This window comes from Lichenostomus cassidix, chromosome 1Aa (assembly GCF_008360975.1).
Source record: "Lichenostomus cassidix isolate B80296 chromosome 1Aa, HeHo_3.0, whole genome shotgun sequence".
In the NCBI taxonomy this organism is placed as follows: Eukaryota; Metazoa; Chordata; class Aves; order Passeriformes; family Meliphagidae; genus Lichenostomus; species Lichenostomus cassidix.
Window position 1 is genome coordinate 14,810,109 of NC_139480.1, and position 25,749 is coordinate 14,835,857.

General features: G+C 40.6%; 2 protein-coding genes across 6 annotated transcripts; both read left to right on the top strand.

Moving 5' to 3' along the window:
* The first annotated feature begins 1,957 nt into the window (after positions 1 to 1,957).
* Positions 1,958 to 13,808, top strand: GTSE1 (G2 and S-phase expressed 1). Of its 5 annotated transcripts, none has more exons than XM_085041383.1 (12): positions 1,958 to 2,072; positions 2,554 to 2,637; positions 3,344 to 3,407; positions 3,484 to 4,087; positions 5,207 to 5,377; positions 6,760 to 6,901; positions 8,103 to 8,480; positions 8,666 to 8,738; positions 9,151 to 9,399; positions 10,555 to 10,756; positions 12,382 to 12,522; positions 13,391 to 13,808. In XM_085041383.1, exons 2-12 carry the CDS (start codon positions 2,559 to 2,561, stop codon positions 13,472 to 13,474), a joined length of 2,187 nt encoding a protein of 728 aa, XP_084897509.1. In that variant the 5' UTR covers positions 1,958 to 2,072; positions 2,554 to 2,558; the 3' UTR covers positions 13,475 to 13,808. The 5 variants fall into 5 exon arrangements, with proteins under 5 accessions (XP_084897509.1, XP_084897523.1, XP_084897500.1 ...); XM_085041374.1 differs by lacking the exon at positions 1,958 to 2,072 and adding an exon at positions 2,237 to 2,384 and having other exon boundaries at positions 2,558 to 2,637; XM_085041397.1 differs by lacking the exon at positions 3,344 to 3,407.
* Positions 13,809 to 14,270: 462 nt separating this feature from the next.
* On the top strand, positions 14,271 to 24,405 carry TRMU (tRNA mitochondrial 2-thiouridylase). Its single transcript, XM_085041410.1, has 11 exons — positions 14,271 to 14,394; positions 14,876 to 15,041; positions 16,648 to 16,754; positions 17,316 to 17,438; positions 18,854 to 19,026; positions 19,987 to 20,040; positions 20,564 to 20,630; positions 21,456 to 21,556; positions 22,583 to 22,727; positions 22,967 to 23,049; positions 24,187 to 24,405. Exons 1-11 carry the CDS (start codon positions 14,307 to 14,309, stop codon positions 24,331 to 24,333), a joined length of 1,254 nt encoding a protein of 417 aa, XP_084897536.1. The 5' UTR covers positions 14,271 to 14,306; the 3' UTR covers positions 24,334 to 24,405.
* The last annotated feature ends 1,344 nt before the right edge of the window (positions 24,406 to 25,749 follow it).

Here is a 25,749-nt window from a genome sequence, read left to right on the forward strand (position 1 = left end):
ATATATATAAAGTGGTAGATGCCACAATGAAAGCTGTACACTGAATTTTTCCTGTATGTATTTAGTTTCGTTTATATATTTTTTAACTTCAGTCCTAAGATCTGTAGCATTTACAACCTATTTTCCCCTTTTCCCCATTAGTTTCATCTTGGTTTTCTGGTTCTTACTGATGCTTTCAGATGCTTTTTTATTTTTTGACTGAACTAAGCAAAAGGAGGTATGTGCAAGCCTCATCTCAGAAGTTTGAGATTGTTGGGTTTTGGTCATATAACACAGTCTTGATATCTCCCAACTTTTATTTAATTATCATAATTTTCTTTGTGGAAAATTATCCTTTGTTATGTGCACGGCCCAGTTTTATTAACACAAGAACCCTTGCTCAACCTGCTGAAAAAAAATTGCTGTTGCGCTATTAGACATTCTACAGGCTAAAGCAATGCAAGAGAAGAACAGTAAAAAAGTAGAATTGAAATAATTTAATCAATAATATTAATTCAAAGACCAGTGAGGAAAACACCAAAGAGAATGGGTAGAAAATACTGAGGTAAAAACCTGGAAGACAGAAATTGTAACAATGAGGATTGGCCTGTTTTACAAGCAACAAAGCCTGACAGTTCCCCACGAAATTGACCACTGCCAGTCAGCAGGGACTTCTGGGCTGATGTGAAGGGAGGAAAAGTCGGAGATGAGCATGTTAATATTAGCCCAGAAGCCTATTTGTCCCAACCATCTACTGGGCATATTAGCCAATACATAGGATTCTTGCTATGTACTCAAGTTACATATATACTGCTTGCAGGGTTCCATGGAAGGTAAAAAAACACAAATGGCCAAGTGGAGAAAGTGTTGCAGAGTGTTTCATCTATATGAAAATCTGTAGGTTATGATTAACTATTCTTATTCAGCTGATAAATTCCAGCCCAGTGATTTAGTCATCCCAAAATACTTAGAACAGAATATGTCACTGGAACGCAATTTCTGAGGCCATGCATGCATTAGGAGAGAAACCTAAGCACCATGCAGCACTAAACATTAGAAAAAATGTGAGGAGTGGTGTCTACCTAGTGTTTTTCACTAACATGAATCTACTTTTAACACTGTCCTATCAGTCAGGACTTATTAATTGCCAGTCCTGTGACTGACATTCAGGGATCTCACTATTCCTCATGCCACTTTAGGATTAGCTATATACTCCCTTCACAGAATCGGGTTGGGAAAGCCCTCTGAGTCCAACATTCGACTGAACAGCACCTTGTCAGCCAGACCAGGCCCTGAGTGCCACAGCCAGCCTTTCCATGAACACCTCAGGGACGGCGACTCTGCCACCTCCCTGGGCAGCACTTTCCAGTGGTTAACAACCCTTTCGATGAGCAAATTCCTCCTATATCCAGGCTGACATAGCTGACATGACTTCACTTTTGAAGTTAAGTTACTAGGACGAGCACATCGAATTAAAGCAGTCGGCGCGCAGGCCGCACCGAAGCCATCACAGCGGCTGCGCCTGGAGTCACCGCGCACGCCGGCACGGCCTGAAGGCGAGACCTCCAGCAACGCCCGCCCCCTGCTGAGGTTTTCCTTGCGCTGCTGCCACCACCGCAGCTACCGAGGGCGGCCAGGCAAGCACGGCTGTGCAGGGATGACCCGCGGCGGGGCCCGAGCGGGGCTGGGCCGCCTGCGCAGCCCGGCGGAGCGGCCGTTGCGGAGCCCTGCTAACTACAAGCCCCAGAATGCACCGGGAGCGCTCGTGTATCGTTCGAACCCGCCAATGAGGGCGCGCGGGGCGCGTGACGTGCTCGGGGCGCGCTTTCCGAGGCCGGCGGGCGCGCGGCGCGGCTGGTGCGCGGGGCGGTGCGGCGCGAGCGGTGAGCGCGGGCTCGGGCGGCGGCGGGCTCGGCTCGGCTCGGCTCGGCTCGGCTCGGCTCGGCTCGGCTCGGCTCGGCTCGGCTCGGCTCGGCTCGGGCCTGCCCCGGCGCCCCCGCGTGCGGTCCGGAGGCCTTTCCCCGCTTCCCGGCGGCAGAGGCGCCGTTGCGGTCCGGGAAGGGGTGGGGGGGACCTGTGCGAGCTCGCCTGAGGTGGGGCGTCGGGCCGTCGGGCCGTCGGCGGGCTGCTGTATGACGTCCCATAAACCACCTTTTCGGTCGTGCCCAGCGACAGGACGAGGAGCAATGGCCATAAACTAAAACACAGGAAGTTTCACCTCAGTGTGAGGAGGAACTTGTTTAGAGCGAGGGTGGCGGAGCACTGGAACAGGCTGTGCAGGGAGGTCATGAAGTCTCCCTCTCCGGAGACATTGCTAACCCAGCTGGACGCGTTCCTGTGTAACTTGCTGCAGGGGACCTTGCCTTCGTAGGGGATTGGACTGGATGATCTCCTTCCAAACCTAACTATTCTGTTATTCTGTGTGGCAGTCCCTACCTAGGAGAGTCTTCAAAGAGAATGTTTATCTCCTCCCTAATTCAGCAGTGTTATCAAAGTTCATGACCCTGTTGTTCGTATTTAGTTTTTTTTTTTTTTTTCTTATATCCTATTTCGTGGCTACTTTGTATTTTTCAGATACTATGGAGGAAGTAAAAGAAATGTCAGCACATAGTCTGAGTCATGTGACTGAAGAAAAGCTGGATGTATGCATGAGCAATGGTAGGTGGAGAACGTGTTGGGATATTTTTACGTGGTTTATCTCCTGTGTATGTCCTTATAGCTTAGGACAGCTCAAATCAGTAGACATCCTCTATCTGCCTTATATCACGTCCGGTGTACTCATTTCCTTGGATGGACTGCTGTTGCCAGTCTCAGAAGACTCCTGAGGATCTGGTAGAGCACTGGTGCAAAAGCTTGTGTAGTAGGGACTGATGTCATCAACCTCACTTATCTATCTAATCTGAGCTCCCCCCTTCCCTTATCCATCAGCTGCTGATTTATTTAGTGTATATATTAACTAACAAGAAAACTAGTCTTTCTCACTGATTCCTGTTACTGTTCTGTGGTAGCCTTAACAAGAAAAGAACTGATGGGTGGGACAAATGCATTGTGACATAGCTCTAGATTACATGTTCTCACTTACTTTGATTGGAGGCTGCAGATAAGCTACGTTCCATGTTCCTGTTACAGATGCTTAGAAATTACCATTGAACTATTTAATGATATTTGGCATATCACAATTATGATCATATTTACAATTGTACCTTAAATTTCTTGGACATAATCCATATTTTTCTTCTTTTAATTATTTAAACTTGGTAGCTAAAGCTTTTTTTGCCAGCTGACATCACTGTCACCAAATTGTCAAAGCATGATGCAGTCATGTTCATTGCAAATCCATGCTGTGACAAAATCCTTGTTATAATTTCAGACTTTCCTCTTCTCACCGATGAAAAATTTGATTTTGACCTTTCACTCTCCTCAACAAGGTGAGTAATGTAAGTACTGTAGACCCCTCAAAGTAGATACATATAAGGTGCTGGGCTAAATTATTTTACTTTGTAGTGGAAATGAAGATGAAGTTTTTATTGGACCTGTGGGACACAAAGAAAGATGCATTGCTGCCAGTATTGAAGCAAAAAAGAGTGTGACTGCTTTTGATGATAAACCCATGTGGAGCCCCCTTCAAGGAGAGAAATTTGTGGAAATTTTCAAAGAAGCTCATTTGTTGGCACTGCAAATAGAGACTGGAAGCAAGAACAAGGAGGCCAAAATAAGCCAATCAGAAGAAAAGGAAAACAAGATTGTAGAAACGTTTGTGGAGGACCCAAAGTCAAAGCTGAAAATACTGAGAAACGAGAATATACAAGGAAGTCCCAGGGCTGTTAAACGGGAGACATTCTATGTGCAGGATAGCCCAGCATGTCAGCTGCCACCTTGTTTTCAGAAGGCATCAAATAAACTTTTGGCAGATGGCAAAGAACATGCTCTTCCTGCTCCTCCTAACACAAGCCCTGTTAAAACTTCTGTGTCTCCTACAAAAAATACCAGTTTCGCTCTGACAGAGGAACAGAAAGCTAAGGAAACAAATACAAAGGCAGCTGGCAAACTGCCAATGGCAAAACCTTCATCTACTCTTGGAAAAAGCAACTTGTTGACTATTGACAAGGTAAGTCAGAATCTGGGCAACTTTTTCTTCAAATAAGGCCTCTGTGGTTTAGGAATGTTTAACCTATCTACAAACTTTTATTTTTAAAAATAAACTTTAATCTTCTGATGCTTCTCTACCTCATAAGATCCTTAGTCAGAAAATATATATAGGAAAAAAATTAGGGCAGGTACTATGGTATAGTAGCCAATTACTTTATATATTATGGCAATGTAGAGCATTGGCAAGCAAATTTCTTTTCCACTGCATTCTGGTTTTGTGAATGCTGTAATTCCTGGCTTCTCTTCTGACTGGTTTCTAACACTGCTGTGTTGCTGGTAAAATAACTACACTGTTATACTTCATGTGTAATTTATTTTACACTTAATTTTAAACTTATTGTGTAAAAGTGGCTTTATTTACTGTTAATCCTTGTCAGTGGAAAGGTAGTCTGAGATAACAAGGAAACAGTTGTGTTAGTGACCTTGTGAGCACAAATCCCAGTCTTTAGATAGAATATCTTCTGGATTTTATTGCTCTACACTTTATGGCTTAGGCTCCAGTATGTACTGCAGATTTTACCGGAAATGTGATAGTGGCTTCTTAAGAGTAATCACCTATAGAAATTAGGGGACTCTTTGATTTTTCTCTGTGGTATAAATTTCATCTTGATTTTGGGTGCTGTAAGAAAAGACATGATCTTAATGCTTTAACTAGCCAATTGTATCCCACTGTCTGAACAGTTTGCATGATGCAGTCTACTATTGTAATGTCTTATCTTTTGGAGGCCAGAGTAAAGTGGAACTGTATTAAATGGAGAGTCCAGTATAGCTGTAAGGAACAACTGTTACAGTATGGAACAGTGTGTGGGTGAATGTGATTATATGCTTTGTGCTGATGAATTGTTGCAGAACTGTCCTTAAGATGAAGTCCAATATCTTGGTTCAAGCATGTTCTGGTACTTAGCAAATACACTCACTAGACATACTTCAGACTATTAGTCTAAAGACTTCACTAGGTTCAGAGGCCTCTTCATTGACTGTTGTCTTGGTGTGTGAACAGAATCAATGTGTGTAAAAAGCTTTATAGTAGTTTCTAGGAGCACAATTAGCTTTTAAAATGTTGCATTGAAATTTGCAGCTCAAACGAGTAAAAGTTACTAGTATTTCTACAAAAAGAGACTTGAACAGCATGGGATCATCTGAAGATGTGATTTCTGATAAATCTAGTATTAGTTCAGATGTCTTTGAGTCTTCATTCAGCAGCAGTTCCTCAGTGCAAAATACAAAAGTCCTTCCTGCACCAAGTAAGGTAATAGCAAGCCTCCTTAATATGAAAATAACTTCTGTAATATTTCTGATGAGATGAAAGGAAACTAATATAGTGTATTTTCTAATTTAAAACTGTTGTGTAAAATGATTTTAAGAAAAAGTAATCTATGTTTTGTATTTGCCATTCTTGAATGTGTGCTCTTAAGTCTGTAACACAATGAATGTACTTGAGAGCAACTGTAAATGTGTTGGATTAACAAGCGTGCCTTTGTTTTTACAGCACTAGCTGCAGGTAAGTGATGAGCAGTTTCCTGTAAGAACGTTTTTGATGTGTGTAGTTAACTATACCATATGAAAAGGTTGCCAAAATTTGTATGAAGGTAGTATACCTATAGCTGTCAGTTGCTTTGAAGCTTTACATGCCTATTTGAATGCTGTGTGCTACTTCACTGAATCATAGAATGGTAGAAGTTAGAAGGGATCTCTTGAGGTCATCTGGTCCAATGCCCTGCTCAAGCAGGACCACCTGGAGTCATTTGCCCAGGCCCATGGCCAGGTAGCTTTTGAACATCTCCAAGGATGAAGTCTTGGCAACCTCATAGGGCAGCCTGTGCCAGTGATGGGTGAACCTTGAAGTAAAAAAAGTGTTTCCTGATGTTCAGAAGTAGAACTTTCTGTGTTTTACTCTGCCCATTGCCTCTAGTCCTGTCACTGGGCACCTCTGGCCACCACTGACCACTGTCCTTTTAGATACTTTTATGTACCGGTGACATTCACCTTGAGCCTTGTCTTCTCCAGGCTGAGGAAATCCCAGCTCAGCCTTTCCTTACATGGGAGATGTTCCAGGCCTTTAATCACTCTAGGGGCCCTTTGTTGGACTGTTTCCAGTAGCTCCAAATCATTCTCATATGGTGGAACCTGGAACTGGACACAGATCTTCCAGTGTAAGCTCTCCATGCTGAGCAGAGAGTAGGATCACTTCCCATCACTTGCTGGCAATGCTCCTGCAGCCCAAGATACTGTCAGCATTCTTTGCTGCAAGGGTGCGTTGCTGGCTCACGTTCAGCTTGTCCACCAGCACTCCCAAAGGCTGTGCCTGCAAAGCTGCTTTCCAGCTGGTTAGTGCCCAGCAGATACTGGTGCCTGGGCTGACTCTTTTTATTCTTTAATCCCTTTAGGTCCATACTCAAAGTTTGTGTCAGGGATAAAAGTAACTGTTCTCCTAGAGCTGATGTTCCAGTTATGTATAAAAATCCAGATACAATGATCTAACAAAATTCACTTTTTAAAATATAATCTGAGTTAAGGACCTCCTCTAAAATACACAAGTAAAAAGTTATTATACCAAGATAAGTAATGGCACAATAATGTGTTAAATAGGGCATGTTTTTGCTTTTGAATAAGCTGTATTCTTTGATTCAGCCTGGCTTAAGGAAGATGACATATCTGAAACCTCCTGGTGTTGCCAGTGGTCTCTCAAGAAAGACTACATCATCATCATCAGTTTCCAGCATGAACTCAAGTCTTAATTCAAGTTTACCCATTTCTCCTATAGGCAAAAAAGGTAATTTCCCTTACTACCGATTTGTGCCACAAATCAGTTTTGAAATAACTAAGCATGTTCTGGGCTTTGGATTTGGAAATGTTTTAATGGTGGCCAGTACATAAAAGCACTGAGAAATGTTTTGTATGGAGAATAAAATCTTCAGGGCTAGCCCAGTAAATCCCTGTGGACTAAAGGTAAACATTAGACATCCACAATTTGTAAAAACTAGATTGATACAAGCCCAATGCCTACGTGTAAGCACCTGACACAGCTAGAAAGGAAGCAATGCCCTAGGAATTCTGTTCCTTTTATGCATGGTCCTCTCTATTATGGCCAAGAATGTGAGCTTCTGAATGCTCTAAACTAGCCTAATGGGAATTAAAAGAAAAAAAGGAGGAAAAAAAGCCCATCAAAACAATTGAAATTTGGAAGGAAGGTGGAAGGCTTCATTCCAAGTTTCTGTAAGCCTAAGTAAAGGATGAGCTTTGCTCAAGCATGTAAGATAAAACATGTTTAGGGAGATAACACAGCTGAGAGGCTTGTACTATTTTGAGGCCATCAATTTGACCTTTCAGGAAGCCTCAAAGGATCAGGAAAATAGTCTCGTAAAAGCACTGACAGATGTAAGGACTACAGTTGTTGTACATCTGTCAAAATACCAAGTTACAGTTAATTTTTATTTTGCACCTTGTTTCTGGGAGATTAATATATTATTATAAGCTTAGTAAGAACTATTTTGTGCAATAGAACTGTCTAATCAAGGTTCATCCTGTTAATGAAAGTAACAGACTAAAAGTTTGAACTGTACAGAAATCGGGGAAAAATGCTTGTGGGGTAGTTTAGCCTGTGGTGTTAATCAGTGTAACTCAAAATATTATGTCCTTGAAAGGCTGCTTAAGGGAACAGGGCCAGCTATGCTGGGGGAAAATGCTGGAAGTAACTTGAATCTGCAAGCTGTTTTGGCATTCCTTGAAGAATGTTCTTTCACTTGATTGCAGTAATTCAGGAATTTGGTGAGAAGACTATAAGATAAAATTGATGAAGAATTTGAGGAGTAAATTTTCAGTAATTGTATATGTTCTCCTTCAACTTGAATTGTTTGAACCTAAATTTAAATGCTTTAAATTGCTGTTTTTCTTTCTCATGTTAGTGTAATTATTCTGCTTAGTCAAAAACTTAGCAATAAGCGATGATTTTGAAGTACAACTTTCTATTTCAGGAAAATCAAGCATATCATCAAAAGCTGGTGTGAGTGGCTCTAAGCTTTCATCTAGTACAACCAGACTGGCCCTTGTCAGACCTACCACAGTGTCATCTCTGCAGGCTGCCAATATTGAGAAGTCCAGGAAGCAAGTGAGATCAGCTAGTACCCCCAAATTATCTAGTGCTATAAGCTTGGCTAAATCTTCAGCTTCTGCAACATCATCTGAGACTGCAGGCAGTGGAATTCAGAGACCAAGCTCTGTTTCCAGTCTGCAGCAGCTATGCCAGCAGAATAAAGATGGAAGTTCAACAAAAGGCAGCCTGTGTCCAAAGCCCAGGGCTAGAGTTCTGTGTGTTTCCACAAGTCAGACTAAGGCTCCTGTGAAGACTCAGGGTAAGCATATGCTTTGTATGACCTGTCTTCTACCTTAGTAGAAGCAAATGTTACCTCGAAGGCTTGTTATTTGTTTCATTGCACTTCTGTCCACCTTTGGGAAAGAATTAGTATTTTAACGGAAAGATATCTGCTATAAAAGGAATAAATGTGAATCTGATAGCAGTTAAAACTTTTCTCTTTAGATGCAACACCAAACAAATCAGGACCTAAAGCACCACCATCTCTTGGATTAACATTTTGTGGCACACCTGGAAGGTAGGGCTTCACTGAAAATTGAATGCACTGAGGCATCCTTCTTAACATGCAGTGTGGTTGGGTGTTGCAACAGTCTTTAAAAAAGTTCTAATTTCATTGTCTAATCCCTTGAGACCTGCCAAATTAAATGTATTAATGCCTATTGGAACTGATTTAAAGCCAATCAAACCCCAAAACTAAACCAAATAACCTCTCCCACTCTATTCAGAAGAGGTTTCTTTGCAGTGCTAAATAGACTAAAATAATTCCTAAAATTTCTTATCAAGTAAAGCCCTTACTATGCTGTGATTATCAACTTTAAGGTGAACACTATTCCCTTACTGACCAAAGGGAAATGGATTTCTACAGTTTGGTAGAACAGTGTTATTCTAACAGTTTCTAGAAGGTTTTGTATGGCATGTTCCTCTTCTAGTGCCATGGCAGTCAGCACTCCTATGAAAGCCTCAGAAGATAAGGTCTTCCAGAGTTTTTGTTTCCCTGAGAGGTCTGCCACCATGACTCCTGCCAGTGTGAAACGGTCTGGCCTACCTACACCTGTCCGTCGGATCTCAGGATTCCCAGCAGTGACTCCTAAAACTGTACCAAGAACAGCATTTTCTCCACATGCTGCATCTCTTCGGCAAAGCTTCAGCTTTTCTTCCAAAAAGACTTTTACAGCTGGGTAAGACAGAAATCTTCATAAATGAAGAGTACTGTAGGCAAACTGCCTCTGAATGAATTCTAGTGATGACTCTTGGGTTTTAAGGACCTCTGCTAAATGTTAGAATAAAGCATTTGAACAAAGAAAAGCTGCATAGGCCTAATAAAAATTTATAACTTGTGACAGGTAAAGTGCTATAAACCGTACTGAGGTGAGTCAATATCTAACATTAAAGAATTACAATTTTAATAGGAGATTATTTGTATTTCTGGAGCTAGAGAACAATTTAAGACTTGTATCTGATGATCTGAAACGAGATTTGGTGTTGGTGTTATTTTGCTGTTGCCTTCTGATGAAGGGAAATAGCTGAGTAAAATGTGTATTACTTTTAACTTTTATATTGTTGCCAATGATCTGTAAAATTACATTTTTTAAAGCCTTAGTCAAAAAGGCAAGGATTTAGTTGACTTGAACTTTATTTTCTGAGCAGCTTTACTTATGTTTTAATTCTTTGTGTTTTCTGTGAAAGTAGTGTTGCTTTCATATTATTAGCCCAGCATCTTCTGACAAGGACCATATATATGTATGCAGGCTTATTTTGTGGCTGGTGGAGAGGAAACGTATTAAAGTAGGAATGATTCATGGCTAGAAAACTGTGTCATGTTACTTAGGCCAAATATCTCAAATAGTCTTTTCTCTAAAGGAAACAATTATTCTGTCTACAATGACTTTATCATACTAATCAGATTACAGTCTCTGGTCCCCCAGCCAGTGTCAGTACTTCCTTTCACCAGAGACTGAAGTGGGTTGCTCAGTGATATACAAGATCAATGCCTCTTTGCTAGTAGTTCCAAGTCTAAAAAAAACCCGAGCAAAATACCTTGTGTGATTTTTAGGCTGGATGGAAATGTCAAATAAGTTTAAATTCTTCATAATTCCTTCCTTTTTTTTTTTTTTTTGCATGGGTAGGCTATCCTACCCATGAATGAAATATCCTGCAGAATGAAATATTTTGTATTTTGCGGGTAACTAGCATTTATTTGGATAAAAATATGGGAAACATTTTGGTCATAAACTTGAGGTAAAAAAGGAGAAAATGTGGTTAGGAGTTGGCTTGTCTATCTTCAGTAGTTCATGCTGGTTAAAGAACTCTATTGCTGATGCTCTTTTTCCTAGTTCTAAACAGAAACAAGAGAGTAAGATACAGACATCTTCTGAAGATGATGATACATCTCCTCCACCTGTGCTACCTCTTACACTTAACTTCTCACCAGAGAAAACTTCTACAGAAGGAGTAGAAAATGCATTAAAAGAGGCTGAAATACAAAATGAGCTGACTGAAGTACAGAATCGGCTGGCTGAAGAGAAACAACCTGAGGTAATAAATGACAATACATTTTCCTACAAAACTACTAAGTAAACTGCTTGAAACCAAATTACTTCAAGATAAGGGATAAGTAGGAAAACCACTTCAGTATACATGAAGTTAAAATGCGTTAGAATCATTAAATAATAGAATATTCTGAGTTGGAAGGGACCTATAAGAATCAAGTCCAACTACTGGCCCTGTGCAGGACACTCTAGGAATCACACTAAGCATTTCTTGAACTCCTGTCAGGCTGGTGCTGTGTCCGCTTTCCTGGGCAGCCTGTTCCAGTGCCCAGCCACCCTCTGGGTAAAAAACCTTTTCCTGATATCCAGCCTAAACCTCCCCTGACTCAGCGTCATGATTTCTCCTCGAGTCCTGTCACTGGTCATGAGAATGAAGAGATTGGTACCTGCCCCTCTGCTTCCCCTCGTGAGGCTGTTGAAGACCACAGTGGGGTCTCCCCTCAGTCTCCTCCAGGCTGAACAAACCAAGTGCCCTCAACTGTTCTTCATAAGGCTTCCCCCTCCAGACTCATCACCATCCTTGTTGCCTTCCTCTGGATGCTCTCTAATAGCTTAATGTTTTTTTTGTATTGTGGTGCCCAATTAGCTGTAACCATGTAACCAATTAGCACATGGTTACATATATATAGTGCTTATATTTAACACTGAACATCATATGTTCAGTATTTCCACTAATAATGTTCCCATCTCAAATGCACTGTCAAATATTTGCAGATTTTATATTAAATTTCCACTTTTGGAAGAGTACTGTGAAATCCTTGTGGATTCAATTAGAAAAGCAGTGTTTCAGGGCAGTTCCCGTTGCAGCTATAAAGCTCCTTCAGGGATTAAAAAGAAACCCAGACCCAAAACACTGCTGTATCTAAATTCAGTCACCCAACAGGAGTGCAAATCTGCATACAGTGAGAGAGGATTAAACCCCAAAGTCCATATAGCAGTAAACTTAAGTGTCAGGTAGTTAGTTCAGTGAACACTTCCCCTTTCCCAGGAATGTAGTGGCTTCATGTTGAAAGCTGGCACTCCACAGGCATTAAGAAGAAAGGACTGAAGTTGTAGTTCTGAAATATGAATCTGACAAAGTGGCTACTGATTTACAAATACTCTAATCTGTAGGTTAATTACTCGATGTTATTGTGTCAGTCTGTTCCTTGTTAGCTTATCTAGTGGCATAAAGTGTCTGTTTCAGAAATGCTTAGTACAAGTATGGGGTAGTTAAACTGGACAAAAGGATAATTATGAATGTGAAGCTGGTGAGAATAGTTTATATGGCTAAATAACATTGCACAATAATTGTAGTTAAATCATTTAACTGTTAAGAGGGTTATTAATCTTCTGTTTTAAATTTAACTACTTTTAAGTGAAAAACTGTTTTATGCCTGAAGGGATCTCTTTTGCTTTGTCTTACTGCATTTTCCCTGTGATGCTAGCCACTGACAGAGCAGGAGCTGAGGTTTTTGCACTGTGTGCAATGAATCCTGCATGAAAAATACCCAAGATATAAATTAAGCCTGTCCTGTGATTATTATAGCTGTATAAGCTACATTGACTGCCTCAATTTATATCAAGAAAGCCTGGTGAGCAGAGGAGAAAATCTGAATTTTTTTTTTAAAGGCCTTACTGCTAGATACTGGAGTAGACAAGTCTCTCCCACACGCTTCTGAATGTGAAAGTAAACCTTTGATTGACCTTTCCAATACTCCCGAAGTGAGTAAGATTAATTCTCCAAAGCCTGTATCATCTGGACAGATAAAGGTAAGTTTTATTCAAATCATCTGGTGCAAGTATGTTAGCAGAAAAATGTCAACTGGCTGCATACCCTTGTCTGCAGAGCAGTTCCACAATACTCTGGGAATTACTTACTATTATTTCAATATAATATACATAATGAGGTGCTCTTAAGAGAATGTCATGTTTAAAATCAAACAATGTGTTCTGAGCTAGAGCTCAGTGAGCAATCTGCAAATAGGAAAAGGAGGAGGATGAGAAAGAGCTTTAGTATTTAAAGCATTTGTTATAGAATGAAACAGTTCTGAAGCAGGAAGTGAATGTTGTCTTCAGGAGAATTGGCATGCTTACTCTTGTTTCCCCTTTATTGCACATTTTCAGTTATTGGCAGCAGCTCATTTTAATCAAAAAAGAAAGGTTGGCTCTCTTGTTCAGCTGCTCTCCTTAGCTGCAAGATGTGTGCTGTTGGAATCTGCTCTAAATTTTACAAGCATTTCTGGGCGAGCGTTTTTTATACATTAGTGGCTTGAAGGTAGATTCCTTTAGATATTGTCAGTAAGAGGATTGCAAAACTCTGACTTTGGGAGGAGGAATTCAAAAGTGCTGTGTCCTGCCTGAGTGGTATTGTCACCAGAATAGGCATAGTAGTGAAACTTAGAAAAGCCTTTTAGGCTTTTAAGGTAAGTATGGGCAATAACCATCTTGTGAGAAACTTGTGCTTGCCTATGTTTAAAAACCTGAACTCAAAAGCTTGAGTGTGATGTTTGTATTTGTCTTCTTGATACTAATAGGGACCCTAAACAAAAAAGTACTTGAGAATAATACAGATTATAGCTGCTAGTTGCTGTGCATGACAGTTGACTACGCTAGCTAAATTTTATTGTTTTTCTTTCAGCTAATTGATTTGAGTTCTCCTCTTATCACTCTGAGCCCTGATGTAAACAAAGAAAATCTGGATTCCCCTCTACTCAAGTTCTGAATTTGAACTGAAATGAAGAATTCTTGGCAACTGTGATCTTTGAAGTGTTTTAGGTGTACTGTTTTTTGAAGATGGCTGTAGATTGTCTGATTAACTGCGTTAACAAAAGAGAATTCTAACAGTCTTGATATAGTGAGAGCAACATTGTTAAAATACATCCATTGCAGCACATCCATGAACAAAACCATTATCGGACTAACTCAAACAAAAGGATATTCTTTGAATTGGAAACCTGCCTCCTTACTTCCTACCAATTGTCTTTTGATTCCTTTCCTGTATGTACAACAGAGTTTTAATTTAAAATAAATCAGTTGTTTCTTAAACGTGTACAAAATAGCAACTTTTATTGCATGTTTTGGGTAGACTTTTCTAGTATTTCTATGTAGGTAAAAGCTAGTGGACTTCAGGGTGGTGTAGCAAGTTTGGAAACAAACATTTTAGTATCGAATACCAGAGGAATAAATCAAAAGCACCACCTGAATTTCTGAAGGCAAAGGATTAAATAACAGCTTGTTAACAGATGGGTTAAATAACTGCGATAAACTTCGGCTTTATTCAGATATAAGGCACATGAAGCAATCAAAGGGAGATGTTTTGTTCTAGGTTTTCCTTCATCCAACTCCCTCTGCTGGGTCCTGGGGCTCAGGGGCAGCGGGAGGGGTGGTGCCTGGAGCGGTGCGGGTTTCGGGTGGCCTGATAAAGGCCAGACTTGTCCCTGCCCTTTCCCCTCCCCATCCCGCTGGGCTCCCTCCGGCCGCGCGGTGCCGCCGCTGCCCGGCCCGGCGCGCAGGCGCCCTGGGAGCGCGGGGCGGGCGGAAGCGGCGGCGGGGCGATGCTGGCGGCCCAGGGGCGCCGCGTGGCCTGCGCCGTGTCCGGCGGCGTGGATAGCGCCGTGGCCGCGCTGCTGCTGCGCCGCCGAGGTGCGGGGCTGGGCGGGCGCCGAGGGGTGAGGGCGGCGGGGCTCGGCGCTGCCCTGTGCCGCGCTGCGGGGACTCGCGCAGCCGGGTCCGCTCCGGCCGGCGCTACCCCGCTCTCAGCCGCCCCCTCGGCCCGGGGAGCGGCCCCAGCCTGGGCAGGGTAGGGCGGGGAGAGCCGGGCAGCGCGGAGAGCTGGGCAGCGGGGAGAACGGGGCAGCGCGGGGAGCAGGGCAGCGGGGGCTGCAGCACAGCTGTAAAGGATGGGGAGGGAGTTGTGACTTATTGTCGCGTTAGGCTGCCAGAGGACCTTGGGTTAGTTATTGCCTACAGAAGAAACCACAGCTGTACACTAACTAAAGCTTAGCACTGAGCTCCTTACCTCTTCAGAAAGATGCAGTTACTAAAGCCAGTCTCGAGAAACTCAGATTTTGAGTCCAGGCTGTAAGAATGTAACCTTTAAGCCATTGTCGCCTTCATCTCATAGGCTACCAGGTGACAGGTGTGTTTATGAAGAACTGGGACCCTCTGGATGAACAGGGAGCTTGCTCCATTGACAGAGATTGTGAAGATGCTTACCGGGTGTGCCAGAAGCTCGATATCCCATTCCACCAGGTTTCCTATGTGAAAGAATACTGGAATGAAGTATTCAGGTAGAAACACATTTACAATAGCTGGTCTTTCAGTATAGTTGTGTGGTACCGTGTTACGATGAAAAGCAAGAAAGGACCGATAATGATCAATGGCAATTCATTGCAGTATTATCAGTGCTAAGAGAATGCCCTGAAGCCTGTTAAATATTGAGGAACTAGTTTTTCTCTCATTTATATTTAAGGTCAGAATTTATATCTTGTTCTTAATATGTTATTTTAAAAATTAGTAGGAGATCTCTCCTGTGAGTGTGTAGAAAGTGCTTTGTTGTAGCTCATTTCAACCTTACTGCAAATTGAAAAAAAGTTATTTAATGGTTATTGTCTGTTATTGTCTGTGTGTGTAACTTATGCAGTGCATGTTACATTATGCAGTGTATTTACATTATCAATTTAGCACAAAATGATTGTGACCTAGCCTTGCTTCCTTAAACTTAAATTTGAAACTGTTCTCTAAAGAGGGTGCTCAGATTTTCTGTGAGTTTGTTGCACTTTAAGGGAAGTTCTGCATAGGAAAAGCTGAAAGATTTTCTTGGAAAGTAGGAGAAGGGACACAATGGTAAAACAGCATAATTTATCATTATGTACTGAACTTAAGTACATAAAATTTGTTCCCTGATCTTCATCATCCCCTCTTAAGCAGTGCTGTCATTACCTTACATGAAACTGAGGAGTAACCTGGTCATGCTAGTAGTACTGCATGTTGAAATGACATCAGGCTGAGTGCCAAACTATTGGACAGTCAGTGAAGAAAACAGCAAAACAGCCCTTTTCTGGGAAAGTTCACTCCATTTTTTCCCTTTTAGTGTGAGACAATGAATAAGTGCTACAAAACTTCTCGGAGTTTATTAGCACAGTGTTTCCTAACATTCTGTTACAAGTGACTTGGTTTGTTTCCGAATCCTATTTTCTTTGCTGTCATCACTGAACTTAAATTTGCTGCTCCTCTGGGTCTCTCTTTAAAGGTTTATTCACCATAAAACACCTTTTATTACAAGAACTGCTCCAGGTCATTAGTTATTGTTTCAGTGTTTTTAAGCGAATAATTCTAATTACTTTAATTATGCAGCAGTGTAAAACTACAACATAAGTCTGAGAAATTTTGATTTTCAGAAGGAAAGAAAAAAAGGACAGGAAAAAGTCTCTAAAATTAAGCCCCATGAGTGACTGCTTGTGGTGACGTTATTGCAGCTGAAATTATTGTCTGTTCAGCTGAGACACTCCTGGTGTGTATCACTGTATTGTCCCACTGAAAAATTAAATAGGGTCGTTCAATTCTGAAAGTAATAATTCCATAAGAGATGAGTAGGATGTGCACAGTGGGCAGCCATGTTTGCCCAGAGGGAATGTGAATTTAATAAAGCAGGGTTACAAGGTTGTAAGTGATAATTTGACCCTGTCCTCAGTGCACTCTGTAGAAAATCTTCTAAATATTAGATTTTTGCATGTTAAAATCTAATGGGTATTTTATTTCTAACATAAAATGTTTACTATGACTGGGTCTTCTCTGAGACTGGGACTCAGGTTGTGATATTTAAACAGTGTCCAGTTTCTGATATTACTATGTGTGTTAATGATTCTGATAGACATTAGAGTCTTTATTTTACAGTGACCTCTTAAAAGAGTATGAATTGGGAAGGACGCCTAATCCTGATATTTTATGTAACAAGCACATCAAATTCAACTACTTTCTGCACTATGCTATGGATAACCTTGGTAAGGCATTTTCAAGTGTGTCAGTACAGAAAGTGTGCTGTGGAAATGCTTAAAGGAAACAAACTCTTTAAAAGGTGGGGAAATATATGAGTTCATGTGCATGCCTAACTCATATCTCTGTGCTAGTATGTCAGTAATTGCAAAGTATTTGGTTTTAAGATTGCTTTTACATACAGAATCATTGAATGGGTCAGGTTGGGAGGGACTTTTAAAGGTCATCTAGTCCAACCCTCCCTGCCCTGGGTAGGAACATCTTCCACTAGATTAGGTTGCTCATATGTAGGAACAGAGTTATTTCAGGGACATGCATTGACCTGACCATTAAGTTTTACATTCTTAGGTGGTCCTTAAAGTACAAAAGCACAAGTCCTGGCATGCTGGTGAATTAGTTTGCATTATTTAAATAGTAGGAGTAGAATTATTGTCAGTATAAGACTTCTTTATAGGTTTTCTTCTTTCATTGCTTTCTGCTTTTCTTACTGTATGTTTGCAATCCTGTTTTGAACTTTGAATTTCAAGTTCGTGCATTTATGTTACATTTGTTTTTTCTTTCCTTGATAGGAGCAGATGCAATTGCTACTGGGCATTATGCCAGGACTTCACTGGAGGATGAGGAAGTGTTTCAACAGAAACATACTAAAAGACCACAAAGGCTTTTCAGAAACCGTTTTGAAGTTAGAAATAGTAAGTTGTGTGTTCATTTCATGTTCTATCCTACATATGAAAGAAAAATTTAAACTATATTTGGTGTCACAGAATAAGGGATGTTTGTTACCTTACACACGATTACCAATTAAACCCCAATCTTTGTAGAAGGTTGGTTGTGCTAAACAAGGTATTTACATTACTGAGAATGACCCTGACTTGTCAAACATAATATTTTCTGTTTTAAGAGTCAGATGAATGTCTGATATATGGTGAGAAGCATGCTATACCCAAAGGGAGAAAAAACTTATAAACTAAACCTGTGCAAAGCTGCCACAGTGATCATTTTACATTACAGGTTCCCTGCTTTCATTTGTTTGTTCTGGACTTAAAAGGGTTTATTTGTTTCTTTGTTTTAACTTTATGTCTGGAAAGTTGAAATGGCCCCAACTGGGCCTACAGTCTATTCATGTGACAGACTGTGATTCACAGATGTGGTGTTTTGTGATGGGCTTCCTTGCCTGTTTTTGCAATTTTGTATTACCAGTTGTGGCTGAACTATTGGCCTGTACTTTGTGTTTGAGTGAAAAAACACAGAAGTAGTGTTTGTACAACAGCAGAGCTATTAACTTTTAAAGAGAGGGGGCAGAACATGATTGAAAAACTGTACCAATTTTATTTCAACTGGGCTATCAGGAGATTTCATCTGTTTGAAAGAAAAGTGTCAAACTCTCATCTCTGAGCATTGGTAATTACTCCACTGGTTGCTCAAATCATTGATTCATAGTAGGGTGATTTCAGGGCAAAACAGTTTTTTTCTGAAGAACAGTATGCTCCAAGGTATTTGAATCTTCATTCTGTCTTTCACAGCTGTCGCTGTTGAGCAGCTAGCAGAGTAATGAAGGCACCAGTTCTCAGTGGCAAGAAGGAATGACCTTTATTGTTTTGATTTCATCACATATATAGAGTTCTCAAAAGTCACCCAGATTGGTCGGTCAGAAGCCTTCCCCCAGGCCTGATTGGCCAGGCTTGCACTGTCCAAGTTCTGGGACACTGTTCCAATAACATCCAAACTTTATCTTTATTTACAAAACACAAGAAAAATTCTCATGGGAAAAACCTGAGCTAGCCACACACAGCAGATGTGAAAGTTGTTTTCATTTTCTGTATTGTCAGTGTCCTTGCCAGTGACACATGCACTATTGAAATAGATGAGGCAGTGCAAGACTTTGTAAGATTCTGCACAGTACAAAACTGGAATCTTCTAGATCTGTTCAGTGATGAGAAACTATCCAGATGTTTTCAGTAAGATCTTGGAAAATATGTACAATATTGTCTTTAACATGTATTTGGAAATAATAAAACAACAATGTTAATTGTCAAACAAAATACTAAAGCAAGTTGAACTGTTAATGGTAGTTATGTTGAGATGTTTTATGTATTTCACTTTGCAGCTGTGAAACTCCTTCAAGGGGCTGATCTCTTTAAGGACCAGACCTTCTTTCTAAGTCAGATCTCACAGGATGCTTTGAGGAAAACCATCTTCCCTTTAGGGGATTTAACAAAAGGTTTTGTAAAGAAGATAGCAGCAGAACATGACCTTCATCATGTGCTAAAGAAAAAAGAGGCATGGTAACACTTAAAACTCTTTTGATTTGTATTTCCCTCTAAACAGACTTTCTTGAACTTTCTCAACTTTAATCTGTGACAACCCATCTGTTTCTAACAGAAAAGAATAATATAATAGATTGGGAATAATTTTTCTTAGCTGACTATTTCCTGAAAAGTACTTTTAGGAGTTTGTGGTTGGTTGTGTATTTTAGCTTACAGATATTTTGTCTGCTGTTGTATATCAGAAGAACTCAGATAAGGGCAAATGTGTAGGATGCTGTGAGCCTGAAGGAAAGCATCCTCTGTCAGAGCAAAGGAGAAGCCTTTGGTCTTTATTCTCCATTGCTTTTTGGAGCTTCCTCACTAGCATTATTTTTCACCATGTCTTTAGAAATTGGATCATACTGTTTTTCCACAGTTAGTCTTAAAAAAAATTATATTACTCTGAGAACTATGACTTCATGAGTTGATCTTAAAATCTGTGATGCAGGCAGTAGTTGTGTTGCTGATGCTGCCTTGATTGCTTTTCATATTTATATTCAGCCTCAGTAAATGGGTGTTTGAAGAACATCAGCAGTAACTGAATGGAAAAGAAAAACCTATTTGATTTTGAAAGTGTTTTTTTCAAGAGATGGACCATCACCGTATCATTTTGTTACTTTTGTACTTTAATATAAATGAGAATTCTGTTTTTAATATACATACAATCTAGTCACCAACGTTAATATATTTGTTTATTGAACAGATGTTCCAGTTCCTATTATCTCTTTTACTTTCTGTGCTTACAACTCTCACTGATACTATGTAGAATTAGTTTACCTATGTTGCAGCAGATGTTGTGGGTTTGTTTATGAGATGCCTAAGATAGTGTGGGATACATGGGAGGGAAAAAACATCTTGGAGAGATTATTAATAGACATTATTTCAAATGTTTTTTCTCTGCTTTTATGGATTCAATTCCATGTTTCCTTTTCAGAGTATGGGGGTCTGTTTCATTGGTGAAAGGAACTTTGAAAATTTCCTTCTTGAGGTGAGCAACACTAAATCTGTGACAGTCTTTGTTTTGTTCTGGTGTTCAGTTTTTCAAACACTGTCTATAGGAAAATCTCCAGCAACTTGTGGCCCACAGTAAGCAGCAATGTCCCACCTCCCTTTGCAGTCCCAAGCCTTGTCAGAAGCTAACACTCACAGCCTGTAGGAAGTATCTTGCCACTCTACCAGCAGTCACTCATTTTCTGTAGCAAAAGGAGTGAACATGCACTCTGGTGCCTGCCAGGCTCTGACAAATGGTTGGAATGTGAGAGGGACAAAATGCTGGATCCTGCTGTCCCCTGACATATGTGAGGATAGGGGAAGTGAAGCCTAGAATTACTGCTCATAGTGCCCTTCCTGCTTTTCTGTGAGAGCAGCATCAAGGAGCAGTAAGCTGCTTGGGCAGAGTTAGCTTTTTGAAGAGTTATTTTTCAGCTTCAAGAGGATGTAGTGACAGAATCTGAAATACACTGTGAGGTTTTCTTGGGCTGTCTTGTGACTTACCTCTTCTTTTTTGTTAGTATTTGGAACCTCAACCAGGTAACTTTGTTTCCATTGAAGATAAGAAGGTGATGGGAAGACACAAAGGTAATTGGCTAACTGACCTTAATAACTTACTTTTAGGTAAATGGAATAATACTGCTTGTATTCAGAGTGACAAATTTTGGGAAATTCCAAAGGAGCCTACAGGTTTTACCCAGTTTGTTAAATCATGGAAAATTTGCTGTATACAATAATAGAGTCTTGAACTGTAACTGATTCTTGATTATTTGTTCCATATTGCAAGAAAGCAAATAATTATTAGGGTTACTCTTTTGATACTAAGTAGTTGTTATTTTAATACCAAGAGACCATTGTTCACTTAATCCTTTCAAAGTGACTGGGCTTCAGTGCCAGATTCTTCAGTACTTTAACTTTGCAGAAAAAAATGCACCATGCACCTCAGTGATGCACAGCTGGATATCATCAAACATTGGCACCTTAATCTTTCCTTTTCTCCTGTGTGTTCCTTCTGTTGCTGTCTTCAGTTCAAGCTGCCAGAACTGAGTTCCTTTCCCAAGGAATTTATGGTAATAGGATGTTATACTGGTACATAAAAGTAAGGGAGATTGGCAAAACTGAATGGTAGCAAACCCACAGATTGAAACTGAAATAAAGAGATGTTTGTCTTTTATAAGACCTAAGAATGTTCCAGTTAAAATAGATTATTTTTAAATCTTTAGTTTGCATTTCAGGTAAAGGTTAAATTTCAAGTAGATGTTAGTTTGATTTGTGACTGACCCTCTTCTTTAAGACAGCTTGGTTTGTTATTCTTTGTTTAGTGGTAAAGTTTTGGGGAAATGATTTAATGTGTTTTTCTGAAAGTAAAAGATGAAAAGTTGCTAGCAGCATTCTATTTTCATATTTCCTTAGGTTGGTTCCTCTTCACAATAGGCCAGAGGGCTCGGCTGGCAGGCCTGAAGGAGGCTTGGTTTGTTGTAGACAAAGATGTCAGCACTGGAGATGTCTATGTGGTGAGTTAATTAACGCTGGGTTTGCAAATGACTAATGCAAGCATTTTATGACTGCTGCTGTATGGAATGTGAGCCTAACCTGGGCAGAATCCTTGGCTTTCTTGTTGGGGGAAACAAGCACCAACTAGTGTAGCATCAGCAGATGTGAAACATCTTTTCCAAACAGGCTTTTCATGAGCACCAAATTGTTTTAGATTTTGGCACAGAGCTTTTCCTAGCAAAGAGCAGATACTGAAAAGAATCAGCCAGTCTCCTGAGCTCTCATTTTCTATTCTAAAGTATGAGAGTTTTATCTTAGTTATTATAATGTGGTTTATAAAATGTGTATTATCTTGGTTTATGATACATTGCTGCTTTGTTTTTCTAGTAAAAGAATGAGGAGCCAGTGACACAGTTTTATCATTTTGAAAACTGAGGCAGAATATATATAATAATGGAAATAATTGGTGTGTTAATGGCTAATCATATGAAGTGGCTCAGAGTTCTGCAGCTTGCTAGCATTGATAATGTTTTTTCCTGTTCATGCAGTTGTTACTCTTCTTGGATACTGATGGGATTATGATGAGGTGTTCTGCTACTTCTTGATGTGCCAGTGAGGGGGGACCATAATCAAACGAGAATTGAGAAGAACCAGACAGGAGGGCTAAGAAAATGTTTTTACTGACAACTGCAGTGAGTTTGTCAAAGGCACTTGGGCAGGTGCCCCTTTGGGAAGTTGGAGAAGAGGGAGGGAGCATCTTGTTGAGATAGGATAGAGGAGGTCAGATTTCTGAACTCAGCTTGAAGAAGGCAGAAATGTTATTGGAGGGGAAAGCATACAAAAAGTGACATGACTGTGAGGGTTAGAAGACTGACAATTCATTCAGGCTTGCTTTAGCTTACTTTCAGTGCTAATAAATTACTGCTTTCTTGCTCATATTGCCTTCCTTTTGCTATGGCTTGATGCTTTTTGTGTATTTCATGCTTCACTTTACAAATTACACACTCTTCGGCAAAAATATCAGCGATAAATAAACGTGTTTTAAGGCACCATCCAGAGATCACCCTGCTCTGTACAGAGACCTGCTGCGGACAAACCGAGTGCACTGGATAGCAGAGGAACCTCCGGCGGAGCTCGTTAGAGAGAAGATGATGGACTGTCATTTCAGATATCGGCACCAGATGGCGCTGGGTAATGCAACCTTGGGTTTTGTTTTATTTTTATTTAAGTTTGTGAAACTCTGGTAGCCTGTTAGTGTAGTTTTGCAGTATTAGTGGAAATGTTTTGGCCTGGGCAGCCTGTTTCTGCAGTGTCTTATGAAACAATTCTATGCAGTAGGATCTTGACTTGGATGTGTTTAGCCTAGGTTTTCCTTCTTTAACGTGAACATAATGGTTAACTGTGAGGTGTTTGATCATTTTCTGCTCTAGTGCCGTGTGTCCTGACTCTAAACCAAGATGGGAGTGTGTGGGTAACACTAGTGAAGCCAGCAAGAGCTATCACACCTGGACAGGTAAGTTATTAGAAGTAGTTTTCCTTCCATTTTTGTGTTTTACCTTATCTGGCTAAGGAAACAGAGTTGCTTTTTTATTAGCTGGAGCAAAGTAATTAATTTATTTGCACAAGAGTGGCCTACTGTATTTTGACTATTAATCAACTATTTTTAAGGAGATTGTTTCTAGTTTTAAATTATCTGTTGTTATCTGTATAGTCTGAAAAACTTGCTTACAAGTTTCAGAAATACATAGAAATGTCTCTGGTAATTTGTTGTATATGCAGAAATGGAAGCTGTTGTTGTTTGCAAGAAATAGATTTTAAAAGGCATTAATTTCATAATTGGCTGCTTAATATGGCTTTAGTACTCAAACCTGTTTAGTGAGACTCTGTGTCTGAAGAATTCCATCCACTGTCCTGGGCAGTACTGAGAGTTAAAAGAGATGCCTTTTAACACTGCTAATATAAAGATACTCCATCACATCCCAGCACAGTGGCTCTCAAACATTCCCTGCATCCCTTTTCCCAGCATGCATTTGACCCACCCTTCCCAATACCTGGGGGCCTGTGGGACACATCAGGAGGGAAATTGTCTGAGAACTGTTTGTAGTGGGGGGGAGCTGAGAAGACTCCAGCCAGAGCTTGTGAGTGGCATGAGAAGCTCCTGAGTGGCAGGAGGTGCTGAGCCTGTAAGCAGGCTCTGTGCTGCCAGGTAGGGAGGCAAGGCAGGAGCTCTGGGCTCCCCTCTCCTGCAGGAACCTGTTGAGCACATCAGGGAGCTCCAGTTGCTTCCTTGCAGATGGTCTGCTGCCATAGTCTTTGGTCCCCTTCCTGTTTTGAGAAGTGCCACTGTAGGCTGGGCACAGCTGTCTGGGGAAGGTACAGTGAAGATACACATGATGTTACTTATGTCATCCCCTTTGGAAAGGAAATTTTCCAGCACAATCCATTCTGTCTCAGTAACTGAAGAGATTTGAGATAGTCTTGTCGAAACTCATGATGAAATTTCCACGAGCGTGTCTATATTTACACTTATGTGAGCCAACAAATCCTCTGTGATTTGGGATTTTTTGTTTGTTTTAGGCTTTTTTAAGAGCAGATGCTCACCATGGTTTTTGCAGCTGCTGAAAAGATTCTCCCTGTGTTTATCTCCTAGTTTGCTGTGTTCTACAAGGGGGACGAGTGCCTGGGCAGTGGGAAGATCCTGAGGATGGGCCCATCAGTGTATACCTTGCAACAGGGCAAAAACCGAGAGGAGAGTACAAAGAAGGAAGAGATTGACAAAATAGAACCAGCAACATAACACCTGGGATTATTTATTGAAGGACTTTGGAGAATTTGCCGCCTGAGAATAATAAAAGCCATAATAAATGTGTGTTTTGTTGATCTGTATGTTCTTAAGGCCAGTCAACTAGAGAGTCCCAGCTCTTGACTGCTAGTGCTGAAGGAGTTTAGGACTAAAGCCAGTCTGGTGCACTTTTGCTGGACTGTATGGTGCTATTTATGTCAGTAGGTATCATGGGATATCTTCAGTTGTTCTGTAATAGTAGTTACACATACAAGAATTTTAATATAAAAATCATGTATGAAATAAGAAATCTATCCCTTATGTACAAGTGAAATGCTCTTTTTCCCCTTACTTTTAAAATACCTGTCCCTAGTAAAGTACATATATTTTACACTAATTGTGTGTTTGTTCTTTGAACTCTGGAAGAGGAATGAATGAAGTTCAAATTTAGCATTTGGAATGAACTCCAAGCAACAGATACTTATTTTTCATTTTACATAGTTTTATAAAAAATGCTTTGGATTGTTAAACTGTATTAAGTAGTCATTTCAGGTGTTTACATAAATCAGAATTACAAATCTTACAGGCTTAAAAGCAGTCTTGAATGTTAAATGTTTTCACACAACTGACTTAATTTTCTGTTAACTGCTGAGGTCTGAGGCTGTTTGGTTTGTTTCCTGGAGAAGAGAATGCATTGTTGTACTTGAGGAAAAGGCAAATTCATAGGGATTTCCTTATTGTGGGTCTGTCTTAATATATACCTCATAATGATTGGATCTTGCCATGCATCAAAATGGAGTGCTATTAGGAAGAGCTGAATACCCCATCCAAATTAGATAGGTTTCTAAGGACTGGCTGCATAGTGGGAATACCCCAAGCTTATAATAAAACTTCATGACAGCAAGTTAGCAAAACTGAATTCCTGTCTTTCAGCATGGTGACAGAGTAGAAGTTCGCAGGGTTCTGTTGTGCAGGAGCAGGACTTTCCTGGTGATGTAGAATTTTGAGATTTTAACTGGCAACAAGATCCCAGGTTTGCTGAGAGCTGCTGAGCCAATGCCTCAGAGCAGGAAAAGTTAGCCTGGCCTGGCCCAGCCCAGCATGGGTGTGACAATGCTGAGGGGCACAGCTGTAACAGCATGGAAACAGGGAGGTAAAGGAGAGGTGAGAGCAGAGGCTGGTGCTGGGATCAGCCAGCTGTGCTCCCTACAAGGGACCATCACTGCCACCATCGCTCACACAGCCTTTGCCAAGGCTGGAATTTGGCCAAGATTAAGCTTGAATGGGGTTAGAGCAGACTGGCAGGTGAGTTTTCTTCTTTGTATCTATGCAGAAGATTAGCATCAACATGCTTTTTAAGATTCATTGGCATTTCACTTTTTTTGGTAATTTTTCTGCCACTTTGGGCAACAAATTGCAAGCAGGTAATTT